General features: G+C 35.1%; 1 protein-coding gene across 1 annotated transcript in view; it reads right to left on the reverse strand.

Moving 5' to 3' along the window:
• Positions 1-1,276: 1,276 nt before the first annotated feature.
• The window catches only part of LOC142528977 (uncharacterized), a 36,771-nt gene continuing 25,072 nt past the window's right edge, over positions 1,277-12,975 (reverse strand). The window contains exons 12-22 of the mRNA XM_075634304.1: positions 7,465-7,558; positions 6,410-6,518; positions 5,932-6,203; positions 5,721-5,848; positions 5,262-5,496; positions 4,400-4,588; positions 4,034-4,281; positions 3,743-3,926; positions 3,396-3,638; positions 1,744-1,829; positions 1,277-1,625 (exon numbers count right to left, since the gene is read on the reverse strand). Coding sequence (XP_075490419.1) covers positions 1,481-1,625; positions 1,744-1,829; positions 3,396-3,638; positions 3,743-3,926; positions 4,034-4,281; positions 4,400-4,588; positions 5,262-5,496; positions 5,721-5,848; positions 5,932-6,203; positions 6,410-6,518; positions 7,465-7,558 — 1,933 coding nt within the window. The 3' untranslated portion in view covers positions 1,277-1,480. The remainder of the gene's footprint in view (positions 1,626-1,743; positions 1,830-3,395; positions 3,639-3,742; positions 3,927-4,033; positions 4,282-4,399; positions 4,589-5,261; positions 5,497-5,720; positions 5,849-5,931; positions 6,204-6,409; positions 6,519-7,464; positions 7,559-12,975) is intronic.

Below are 12,975 nucleotides of genomic sequence, written 5' to 3' on the forward strand. Positions count from 1 at the left end.
ATATATACTAGTGCATCGACGTATGCGTTGTGTGCTTGTATAATATTTTTATAATTCATAATTTTTTTATAATTCATTTGGTTATATTTAAATGATGATCAAAATATAATTATAAGAAATAGTGAGAGATTACGTTGTAATTTTGATATATAAATTTAAAATAAATAGAAAAATAAAAGAATAGAAAAATGACCTCAGTAAAAAATGAACATATGACTTAATTACAAAGAAACAATACTATATCCGCTGAACTACATATAACTTGTATTAAAGTTTTAACATTTACGAGCTTGTACCATCATTCTTTGTAACAAAAACAAAAAAAATTTAAAAAAAATAAATGGTTAAAAAATGATAAAATTTAAAATCAACACAAAAACAAAACAAAAAAGGAAAAAGTTAAATGGAAAGAAAAAAAGACAGAGATTTAGGGTTATAAAAATCGACGTACGTATACGTACTTGTAGAGTTATTTTTTGTAATGAAAACAAAAACGAATTTAAAAATTACATGGTTAAAAAAATGGTAAAATGAAAAAAAAAATGTTTATATGCAACAACACATTAAAAATTTATGCTAAAAAAGAAAAAAATAACAGAGTAAAAAGTCGTTTATCAACGTGAAAATCCTTCAATATTTTATTCAACTAAAAACCATCCATTGATATACGTATACCTATATGTACGTTCAAATATATTTATATAAGAATCTCTATGTCTGCACATACAATAATACTCATCCATTTTTTGTAATTTTAAAAAATACATAATTAAAAAAACAAACAAACAATAAAAGGAAAAAGCTCAAGGGAAATAAAAAAGACAGAAATATGATGTTATAAAAATCGGCGTTGCGTGTACAGCTCATTTTTTGTAACGAAAACAAAAACAATTTTTAAAAATTATATGGTAAAAAAATGATAAAATGAAAAAAACACAAAAAAATGTTAAATGAAAAGAAAAAAGACAAATTTGAGTTATAAATATTGAAAAATTACACATATCATCGATGAAAGTCATTTAATCGGTGTTCACATAAATATACATGATAGATATGTAACAAATCAAAATTTTATATATATATATATATATATATATATATATACACGCACACACAATTTTGACAATACCAGTAATACTTTACACGGTAATGCAAAGCTATATGATATGTATATTTTGTAAGAATGTGTATACATTACTTTAACAACGTAAACTTCCTCCCAAATTAAATTACATCTATCTCTAATAACAGATAATTTCGTTTCCTAAAAAAAAATCTTCTTACAATTGATCCACAGAGTACGGAAGGGAAAAAAACAGAAAGGAAAAAAAGCCAGAAAATTTAGAAAAACATCACTGTACAATTTGACAACAGAAAAAAAATTTTATTTACAGCAAATTAATAGAGACTCCTAGCCTTCTGTCCTAGTAGAATTTAAACGAGTGAAAAAAAATCGATAAACGAAGGAAAAGTAAATTATTCATTGCCAGAAAACATTGGGGTCATTGCTATACAATGTCTTATCTTGAATCTCAAGGTTAGCAACATGTAAGTCGATCAGTCGTGCCTGCATTACTTTACAGATGACGAGTCCACAAGGCAGTATCCACCAACCACTTTCATCCCTGCACCAATAATCACCGCCATATGTAAAAACGAATCAAACTTCGAACTCTATAAGAACTGGTTTGTTTTTGAAGAAGCATCCACCACTTAACAGTTAAATACACACGTAAATCTTACATGCTAATATTCCAGGACTGAAAATTAGGGTGCTTTTTACTGGATTGAGCTTTGAAATGAACTAGCCCACATATGAAGGCGACCACCTGCCCAATATTATTATGAAAATAAAGAACCGCCAAATATTTAAAGTGCTAGAGCATCATTGGATTTACTGTAAGCACATCAGGTAACATCATACAGTAAAAACAGAGGGAGATTGCACTTGAAAATGGTCCCATAAAACACAATGAATACACCCTTTCTAGCATTATGACAAAAAAACCCAAAAAAATCAAGTATATGAAAATTAAAGCAGATAATGAAGAATGGGATAGCTACATGTGACACACAAAACCCATAAAGAGGAGCTAAGATCAAGTTCTCCTATGCCAACTTTAACGCAGAAAATCTGTCATATGACAATACCACCACTGGAGCTGTTGTTACAGACATGCACAGCAAACAAAGAAGACAAAGGAAAAAAGAGCTAATATTGATCAGATACTCGATCCTACAGGCGAATTTATGACTGAAATTGGGAATTTGACGAGGTTTTCCAAGACTCCAATCAAGCTTAAGCATAGATTTGCTTGAAGCTCGAACAGTGGAATAAGTGTGCAGAAGTTGCATAGATTGTAAGGACGTATCCTCGGTACCAATTGCATATATATGTTCCTCAAGCTTCTGGTTACTTCTTCATTTATTTTCCCCCAGGAAAAAGATCGATCATCCAAAAGGCTAAGCAACCCTTCTCACTGCCGAGTCATGAAGATGAAGAAACTCTCCAACACAGCTCAATGTTCTATCCTGCTTGCCTAATTAGGGAATCACTCTTCTGATTTAAGGATTGGCATTTTATAGTGCTTATATTTAAGCCTATGGTAAAGCAGTGAAAAAAGGCAATGAAAAAACATGGGCTGATGAAAAAATGAAACGAAATAGATGCGGTGCAAATTGAGTCAATTGCTTTAAGCCACTTAAAAACTAAATTCTGTTCGTAAAAGAACAAATAATGGTTGAGAGTTTAATCCATGATGGCTATACTAGGCTGCGGGCTCGGCCACTTGCAGATCATAGCATTGCGATAGAGAGGGTTTGATATTAGTTATTTACTAATTCTCTCACAACCATCTAGGATTTGATACCTGCTATGAGAGAAAGAAATGATAGTTTTCTTATATCTTCGTGCAAATAAATAAGGGCATTTTATAGGTAATTTCCTATCAATAAAATAGGAAACATATATAGATTAAGGAGATACAATCATTTATGACATATTAAGGAGATACAATCAATCATGACAGGAAAAAGGAAAGAAAGGAATGATAATTAAATTCCGATTCCCACAAATTAGAGACTTTATTGACTAAAATTAGGAATTTCTTTTTGGTTTTCCAATGCCACTAAACTAAGAATAACTTTTAAATGGTTATATTTGTGCCAAACCAGCGAGTAGATAACAACTGTCAGAGACATCCGAACATCCATACAACTCAAAAGACAATAGGAAAATGAATTTCAGGCAAATTTTTTAATTTTTTCTGCGCCAATTGCACATAATCTCTCTTTCGTACTGTTTACAAAATTTAAGAACTTATAATACGTTTAATGAAAGCGGATAAAAAATTTCACAAGAGAAGGAAAATGAAATGTGTTCAGTTACTACTTACAACATTAATCACTGAAATTATGTTCCACAAAGCATACACACGAGCGAGTCCAGCTGATCGCCTAGGTCCATGACTAAATAAAGCATTGATACCAGCTGGAAATGGCAGAAATATGCCAAGGGGTAGAATAGACAACGCCAGAAAGACATCCAGCAGGGATATGGAGTAAAGCTGAAGCAGGAGAAGCGAGACTAAGCTAAAATCTCCTAGGAGTAGTACTGAGATGATCAAACCAATGAGATCCTGCAAGATTCCAAAAGGGGTGAGACAGAGAGATTTTTTTAGCCTTGATAAAGTTCAATTAGGAAAAAAACTACACTCAATTCAGTCAAACAATTTGAAGTTACCTGATGGCAAACAGGTCTCATGTTACGAACTACGTAGTAAAGAGGATAACCTAATGTTATTCCATCAGAAACATTTTGTAGGTTCTTCACTTGCAAAACTTCTCCAGGAAATCTTTTTTGCATCATTGCATGTTCACCGACTCTAACAAGATCAAATGCTTTTTTCCAGCGATTGGCAGGCAAACTGCATGTTACCAGAAATTGAAGTGAGAGAGAGAGTGAGAGGAGACCAGCATCAATCAAGCCATAGAACATATTTAAGATCTAAAGGAATGCATGAAAGTGAATTACCTAGATTGAACTGATGAATCATCCTCTATGGCAGACACGACAAGTCCAAATTGGCAATATCCATTAGCTGAAGGCTGAAAGCGAGCTAGATCAACATGAATACCATGGGCACACAAATTTCTGTTTGCATGAGTCTCAAGCCAGTGGATAACCGGACGAAAAGTTGTCCTAAGATGTCCACGACGGACTAAACGAAGCTGTGCATTTAGACCAGCAACTAACCTATACCAAATTGTGGGTGGCACAGACTGCAAAAGGAGACATTGGTTGGACTTAAAGAACCCCAAGAAGCACAAAAAATAGACAAATTACACAATTGAAAATTTCTTAACACAAATCTATCTTCATGGCCAGCAGACAGCACACCTGACTCATCAGGTTAGTAAGAATGTTATCACTGTGAAGAGAGAAAGGAGCCATGTAAGATCCATTTCCTCCAAACATTAATGACAATGGGAACTTTTGATGAAGGCCTGGAGGGAGGTCATTCCTCTTTTCATCCCCACCGAGGAAAAAATCAACATAAGCTAACGTAAAATCGGAAGTTGCAGCTACCTACAATAACAAAAAGAATTGTGATCAACACAATAAAAAAGTGAATCTTATTGGCAACAGAAGCTTCCGCGGAAGTTGTAGTAGATGCCCAGGGATGTTATCTTGTACTCTGTTACGGTTCCAGGGGTAAATTGCATATTCATACAAGTTTAAAACTCTCCTACCTAATAGATAAATGTTTTGGGTTCAGGCTCTCATATTACATGCACATTATAACATCGGTGCTCTTGTTAAGAATCAATACAAATGAGTGCTCACCTAGAAAAAGACCATCACCAGGTCATTATTGGGGTACCGTTGATAATAAGACCCTTGTTCAAATCATAGGCCACATGTAGATGCACAAACCAAGTAAGGATTGATGAGTAAAAGTTGTCTAGAATGTGCATTGTGGGGTTAATTTTTCAAGAGGTTGACAATGTTATGGTCCACAACAAAATCCATAAGCAATTGTGGAGCTGCTAGGAACTTGAAACATTCTTCCATCCAATATGCTAGTATTTTTTTATTTTTTATTTTGTTTTAACTCTATCGGTCGGTGGGCTTGTATCCTCTCACACCAAGGATAAATGGATCCTTGATTGCTAGCATTACATCAAATTATAATGCAGTCAATTTAATCGCACAAAATTGGGAATCACTTGTCATGAAAGAAACTTGCACTACAGCATACCTTTAGCCCCTCATAGAGAGCTCGTGATCGGCAAGAACGCAAGCAAGCATGATCATATTCAGACCGAACATATTCACGTAGGCGTTGTACTTTTTCCTTGCGACGCCATTGCAACCATGACCATGCAAGAGGATATGCAAAAACATAAAGAATACTATGAACTGATCCTTCCCACCACTGATATAATGATAATGCATTTATCTCGTCAACAAATCGGTTAAAAGCGTCCTCATATCTGTCAACAAAACAATGTTATAAAAGAGAATTAAGAGTATCTTCAACAAACAATATTGTTTCTACTTAGAATTTACTTCCAGGTAAGGATCAAGATAGAAAAATAAAATTACCAAGTATGAGCCATACTCCTCAACAAATTCTTTTAATAAGTACATTCAATGTGTAAATGATAAGTGTGCACATTGAATGAAAACAAAATATGAGGAGAAATAGAGATCATACACGATTTCTTTCACTTCTTTAGGAGGAGAATGGGGCAGATACCAAGGTTCACTGAAAGTGTTCTCCCCCAAAAAATGCATGCGATGGATGTGTGTGTGGGATTCCTCGGATCTACTTGTTTCCATGACCTGAGACAAAAAAGTGATGAAATAGATCTTAGTAAAAACTCTTCCTTGATTTATTGACAAGAAGTGAATAGTAATTGAATAACCTCGTTCAGCGACTCTAAGAAAGGGAATGATCGATCAATTGGAGAGCCACGATGGTTGGTCATCACACTTGGTAATTCATCTCCACTAGAAATTTTCATCCTAGCAACACTAAGAACAAGAGCCAGGATGACAAGGAGACTTAAGAGTACGAAACTAAAAAACCAAGGGCCTCCAAAAGTGTATACTAATTCTTCAAGGGCAGTATAACAATGAGGCATGTGATATCTCTCGGATATACATTTGTAGGGACATCGTCCATCTACAACCCCTCCTGCAAACAAAATAATAATTCAGAAGTTATCCCAATTCCAAAGAAAAAAAAGTAGAGTATATGATTAGATTTTAAAGAAGTTTGAAATGTTTTTATGTTATTTTTCTAGACTATAAGAAATTCAACTACAATTGGTTTGCTAAAATTCAATAAGAAACATTGTAAACAAATAAAAAGTAACTTAATTTCTACAAATTTGGAAGTACCTCTAACAGAGATAAATGTAGCTCGATTGGGAAGCTCATGAGATGGGCAATCACAACAGAGGTCTCGACTTGACCCTGTCAAATTTTTATATGTCCCAAGCGGGCACTCCTACATAGTTATATAAATATTAGCTGTTAACGACCTTTGGTTAAAAATGAGATACTCTCCAAAAAGAAGAGTAAAACAGATTTGAAAAAAAAATCATATATGTTCTACGATGACAGAAACCTATGGTACAACATAAGGGCATAAACCTTAATCCATTCATAAAACATTTATTTGTTGTTTTACATAATCTTGTTCTTACACATAAGCATAATTTACGTAGCTATTGGTCAGTGGAGTGTCGATCCACCTGTTAACTATTATCAGGCTGTCAAAACAACAATTCTCTAATCAGTACTATAAAGATCCGAAAACCCTGGTAAATTTAAAGAAAAAATGGGAAGAAACAAAAAATAAATGAAGATTTTCAACAAATGAAGTGTATCTCTTTCCTCGTATACATATAAATAAATTTATCACTGGCTACAGAACAAATGATTAGACAATATTAACGTTACTTCGTACAGTTGCATGTGGTTGTATTAACCTCATGCAAATACACACTTCATGCTTTCAAATCAAAGAGTGCTGCCTATAGGAGAAGATATGACACAGTAAATAAAAAGTACAACAATGTTTAGTGATATTAATGTCGTGGTGTATAGAAAAGTAAAAGCATTTTGATCAAATCTAAACAGAACTTTAAAAAGGTTTTTCAAACTGTAATATGTGAAATAAGGTGTGTGAAAGTTCTGTCATTCAACACGACCACATTTGACTTCCTACCAACATTTTTCTTTTAAGTCTGGGATATTTGAGACATAAAGGGTAAAAAAGAATCAAGAAACGCAGTGTACATGCTACCATGTTGATCTTGGAAAAGATAAAGGCTTTATCCAAACAATTTCTGAGCCACTGAACTCTCACTGGAAGGAGAACCCCATGCGACACTAAGATGCATCAAAATAGTCTAAGTTGAAGTGTGCTGATGAGTAAAGCAGACAATCACCTGGCAAAATATTCCATAAAGTCCTCTTGGACAAGCTTTCCCACTTAAAGTTCCGTTCTCACCATCTTGCCCCATATTTCTCCCAATCCCTCCTCTGTAGTGCCATCATGATCATGAAAACCAAAACATCAGGACCCAAAGATCATGAAAGCAACACCAATCATGAAAATTCAATCACAACAGCTTAATTAAGAAAGCAAATAAATGCGTTTTAAACTCAAAAGAGATGCTTATAAGTTGGTGCTAGTTCCCAAGGACTTTTAACCTTGCCCTACAAAGAACTGTCATTTCTAGAAAATATGAATGGCATCAAATAAAATTGGAACAATTAATTTGGACAATTGAGCGACATAAAACAAAGAGTGGGAAAATAATATAATTTCTTATATGAGAACTGATTACAATGTTACATATGAATAAGAGCCAAATCCTCTAACTCTAGTAATGAGATCCCTACAAATCTGGGATAAAATATTCAATATATGACTAACATAATCCACAGGATTTATATACCATAATACAAGATTAAATCAAATCACATATTATCTACACAATCTGACATTCCCCCTCAAGCCGATGAATGGATATCGCTCATTCCAAGCTTGCCAACAATATCTCTGAACAAATTACCGGATAGCGCCTTTGTGTATATATCTACCAACTGATCCTTGGAAGAAACAAAAGGACTGCATATTAATCACCTTTCCATTTTCTTTTTGCTGAAGTGTCTATCAACTTCAACGTGCTTCGTTCGGTCATGTTGCACTAGACTGTGAGCTATGCCAATGGCTGATTTATTGTAACAATAACTTCATGGGTGTCATCCACTTAATTCTCAAATCATCAAGAATCATTTTCAACCATAGCAGTTCACGTATTCCCACAGCATATCTTGAAATTCAACCAAATTTTGCTTTTCACTTCTCCACATCACTAGGTTTCCTCCAGATAATGTACAATAGCCAGAAGTGTACCTTCTATAATCCAAAGAGCCTGCATAGTCGGCGTCTGTATAGGTTTCACGAGTCATAGCATCCCTTTTTTGAACAATATGCCTTTTCCCAGAGTATGCTCGAGGTACTGTAAAATCCTATGAAATGAATTGAGGTGTATTTCTTTCGGATTTTGCATTTAACGGCTAACCACACATACAACATATGAAATATCTGGTCTAGAGTAAGTTAAATATATATTAACCTCCCAACCAGCCTATGATAAAAACCTCCATCTACCATTGGGTCATTCAGTGCATCAGATAGGAAATGATTTACTTCAATAAGGTGTCCACCGGCTTGCACACATATTTTCCCGGGCCTTCAGTAAATCTGGCATGCATTTCTGTTGGGAAATGAATATCCCATACCATGAGTGAGCCACTTCAATTCCTAGAAAGTATTTTAACTTCCCTAGTTCTTTGACATCAAACTCATTGAGTAGGCGCTGCCGAGGTTCTTGTATTCCTTCTATATCATTCCCGGATATTATAATGTCATCAACATACAACAGCATAATAGTCACCCCCCTGAAGCCGAGTGCTCTACAAACAAAGAATGATCTCCTTGGCTTTTTCTGCATCCCAAGATGGCCATTGCTTTAGTGAGTTTTCCAAACTAGACCCTTGGTGATTGTTTGAGGCCATAGAGTGCCTTTTCCATCCTACACACCATCCCTTATTTAGATTCAAAACCCGGTTGGATCACCATTAAACTTATTCTATGAGGTCACCATGAAGAAATGTATTCTTAACATCGAATTAGACAAATTCCATCCAAAATTTGCAACTAATGACAAGAGGATACACACTGTGTTCTTCTTTGCAACGGGTGCGAAGATTCCCAATAGTCGAGTCCATATGTTTGAGTGTATCCTTTTGCAACGAGCCTCGCCTTATATCGTTCAATTGTCCCGTCTGATTTATAATTGATAGTGAATACCCATTGAAAATCAATTGGTTTAACCAGTGTTTTCATAACTGGACCGGTTATCGAATCAGTCTATCTAAAAAAAAGGTCCAATTGGTCGGATCGGTTTAACCGGACGGAGACCGGAATGCTGTTTTATTATATAAATATCAATATAATATAATGAATAATATATTTTAATATTTAAAACATAAAAGATGTAAATAAAAAGACAATATATATTTACCAAAGTTTAAAAAACTAAATAACCATAAACATTTATTCAAAATACGAATTATAATTATACATATTTTTAAAACAAAAACAATATATTAAATAAAGTCTAATACAACTAAAATAATATTTAACGAAATCCAAATTCCAAATAATGGTATATATAATCAAATATTAAATATAAGATTTTAAAAATAAGAAAATTAATTTTTCGCAAAAAAAAAATGAAACCGGAATGGTTTCCCAGTCCAATACCAGTCCGACCGGTCAAATGGTTATTAGACGATATCTGGTCCGGTTTTGGAAATACTGGATTTAACATCCTTTGGAAATAACAAGTCCCCATGTTTTATTTTGTTCAAGAGCTTCCATTTCTATTTTCATGGCATCTTCCCACTTCATGCCTCTTAATGCCTCTGACAGATTTATCGGAATGGATATGTTGTGAAGATTGATTAATAAGACTATAGTTTTGGGATAGATTCTGGTAGGTCATAAAAAGGTGTAAGAGATGTTTAGTGCAGGTTCGGATTCTTTTTCTTAGAGTAATTGACAAGTTTGTGTTTGGTCGACATCATTGATAAGTGTGATTTTTGCACCAAGTTTATGATATGATTTGACTTGAATTATGTTAGTTTTGGAGTAGAGTTACGCGTTTTTGGGGTTGGTTTGGTTGTTTGCACGAATAAAGGTAATTATCAAGTGTCCAGGCATTGTTGGGGTGAAAAGAGATAGGTGACTAAGCGTCTGATGCTGGAAATAAGCGCCAAATATCAAGCGCCTCAGCGTCTGTGATGCAAGAGACTGGGCGCCTCAGCGCCGAGAACAAGCAAAAATAGGTCTGGAAAAGAATAAAGAGGCGCCTCAATGCCTGATGGTGGCGTCTCAGCGCCTGGAGTCATACAGAAACAGAACTGTTCGAGTTTTGGAAAGTAAAAACACCCACCTTGGGGTGTTTTAAGAGTTTGGGGCTGTTTTTCAAGGGATTTTAAAAAGGAGATACAGAGGATCAGAGGTAATACACGAGAAAAACACAGAAAACGTGGGAGAGACGACCGAAAGGAAGATCTGGGAAGCAAAAGAACTTGGGTATGAAGACGAAGAACATTGCATCTGGGAATGGATAAGAAAATTCGACATCGTTTCCTTTCTTCGATAATTCTTAGATTAATGTCTGGATTGAAAAACATGATTTGTTTTCGTTTATTTTGTTTATGAACTAATCTTCTATTCTAGTGAAACAACGTAGTTCGGTTGAAAACTATGTTTACGACTTTTTGATTTATACGATTGAATTCGTCGACATTTATTTGTGTTCTCTTATTTTTAATGCTTTCAGCTAAGAGGTCATAGATTGATTGATAACATAATTGTGATCTATCACTCGATAAAGATGATCTAGATTAAGATCATAGGAAACACATCGTGGAAATTCATATAATTAGGAAGGCGTATTAACCTAATCGAAGTCCAGGTAAGAACAATCGTTTACATGTATCGCATTGTGAAATGTTCAGAGGTGGTTGTGCTAATTTAGAAGCTGGAATTTCTTTCTGGAATAGGTTTTCAGTGGCTGAATTTGGGTTTCCTTTTCCCTATCCGCAATCATCACTTTGTTGGACTGAGTGCCTTTACACAATAAAGGGAGTGAGTGCCTTAACCATCATTGGGGCACTTCTATGGCTCAAATCTCTTTTTTATGCTCACATTCAGTGTAGAGATAAATCCAAAATAAAATGTGAAACACTAATAATTATTTTCTCCTATATACTAGTAACTTCTATTATTTTGTTGTCCAATAGTTCGTAAGGTATAATAAGTTATATATAATTATATTATTATGCTTACTGTTCCTTCTTGAGTTTCTGTAAGATTGAGGTGAAAGTATAGCACGATGATGTTTTGCTAGTTCACACACTTCACAATGCAAAGGAGGAAGATTTTTATTCATAAACTTCTTTGAAACTTCTACAAATAAGTAAAATTAGGATGGCCCATCTGACTATGACATAACGTGATCTCACCGACACTAGAGGTAGAAATAGAAATGAAGCAAGTCTTTTCATCGAATAGTCCAAGTAGAGATCGAGCATTGAAAAGATTAGAGTTCGCCATCCTGTCTAACATTGCCAATCATCTTCCCTAAGGCTAAATCTTGAAATTCACAGTGAGAAGACAAGAAAATGACACGAAAATTAAGATCAGTGGTTAATTTACTTGCAGACAGTAAATTATAACACGGGAAAAGAACATGCAACACATTTTTAAGTGCCAAAGAAGAAGACACTGGTAAAGGTTCATTTCCTCGCAACAGGAGAAAAAGAACCATCAGCAATTTTAACCTTTTGATTCCCGACGCAAGGAATATAGGACGAAAAAAATTTTTGACAACCCCTCCATATGATCCGCAACACCTGAATCCAGAATCCACGAGCTATTAGGAATCGAAGTTACAACGTTTTCCACAGAAGAGATACCTGTTTGGGCTAGTGAACAGGAAGGATTGAAGGGATTCGAGCGAGTTTGAAACAATTGGTAAAGGTGGTCCAGTTGATCCTTCGTGAAAGGAAGAGGTTTTGAGGAAGATGGCTGCTGTCCAGAGTCGATACTGCTTGTTTGAAAGGCACGACTATTGTTACCATCCATGTTGGTGTTGTTGTCTGAATTTTTTTTTAGATGGGCTGGTTTCCTATGTATTTGCCAACAAGTATTTATGGTATGACATGGTTTGTTGCACTTCTCGCAAAAGAGCTTTGATTTCCCACCCTTTTGGTCCTCACAGAGGTTATTGTTCTTGTTAACCTTGGCAGAGCGTTGTGTAACCAAAGGAAAATCGATAGACTTTGGTAGCATCACATGGCATTGAGCCTCTTCCCTATGCACTTCAGAGAAGACTTCGCGAGTGTTCGGAAGAGGGTTGAGGCCAAGTATGCGACAGCGAACTTCCTTCAGTTCTTTATCCAAACCAACAAGAAACACAAACATACGGATCCTTTCCTTCTTTTTTTCATATTGAGTGTTGTCCTTGCTACTTCCCCATTTCTCCACTTCAAAGAGATCCAACTCCTATAAAAAAACATCAACTCGTTGTAATATGTTGTAAAATCACGAGATCCTTTGTCATATCATCCACATACGAGTGTGAGTGTTAAGCTCGTATAGTTGAGAGTTATTTTCCAAATCATAGTACGTCGCTTGACTAGCCTCCCACATTTCTTGGGAAGTCGGAAAAAACATAAATGGTTTTTGATGGTGGGTTCTATTGAGTTGATCAACCATGTAACCTAATTTGCCTTTGCCATCGATTAAAAGACGGACAGATTGCGCCCATTCAAGATAATCCCTCCCATTCAAACTGTGAATCGTTATTTGAAGG

This window comes from Primulina tabacum, chromosome 16, assembly GCF_025594145.1.
Source record: "Primulina tabacum isolate GXHZ01 chromosome 16, ASM2559414v2, whole genome shotgun sequence".
NCBI classification, from domain to species: domain Eukaryota; kingdom Viridiplantae; phylum Streptophyta; class Magnoliopsida; order Lamiales; family Gesneriaceae; genus Primulina; species Primulina tabacum.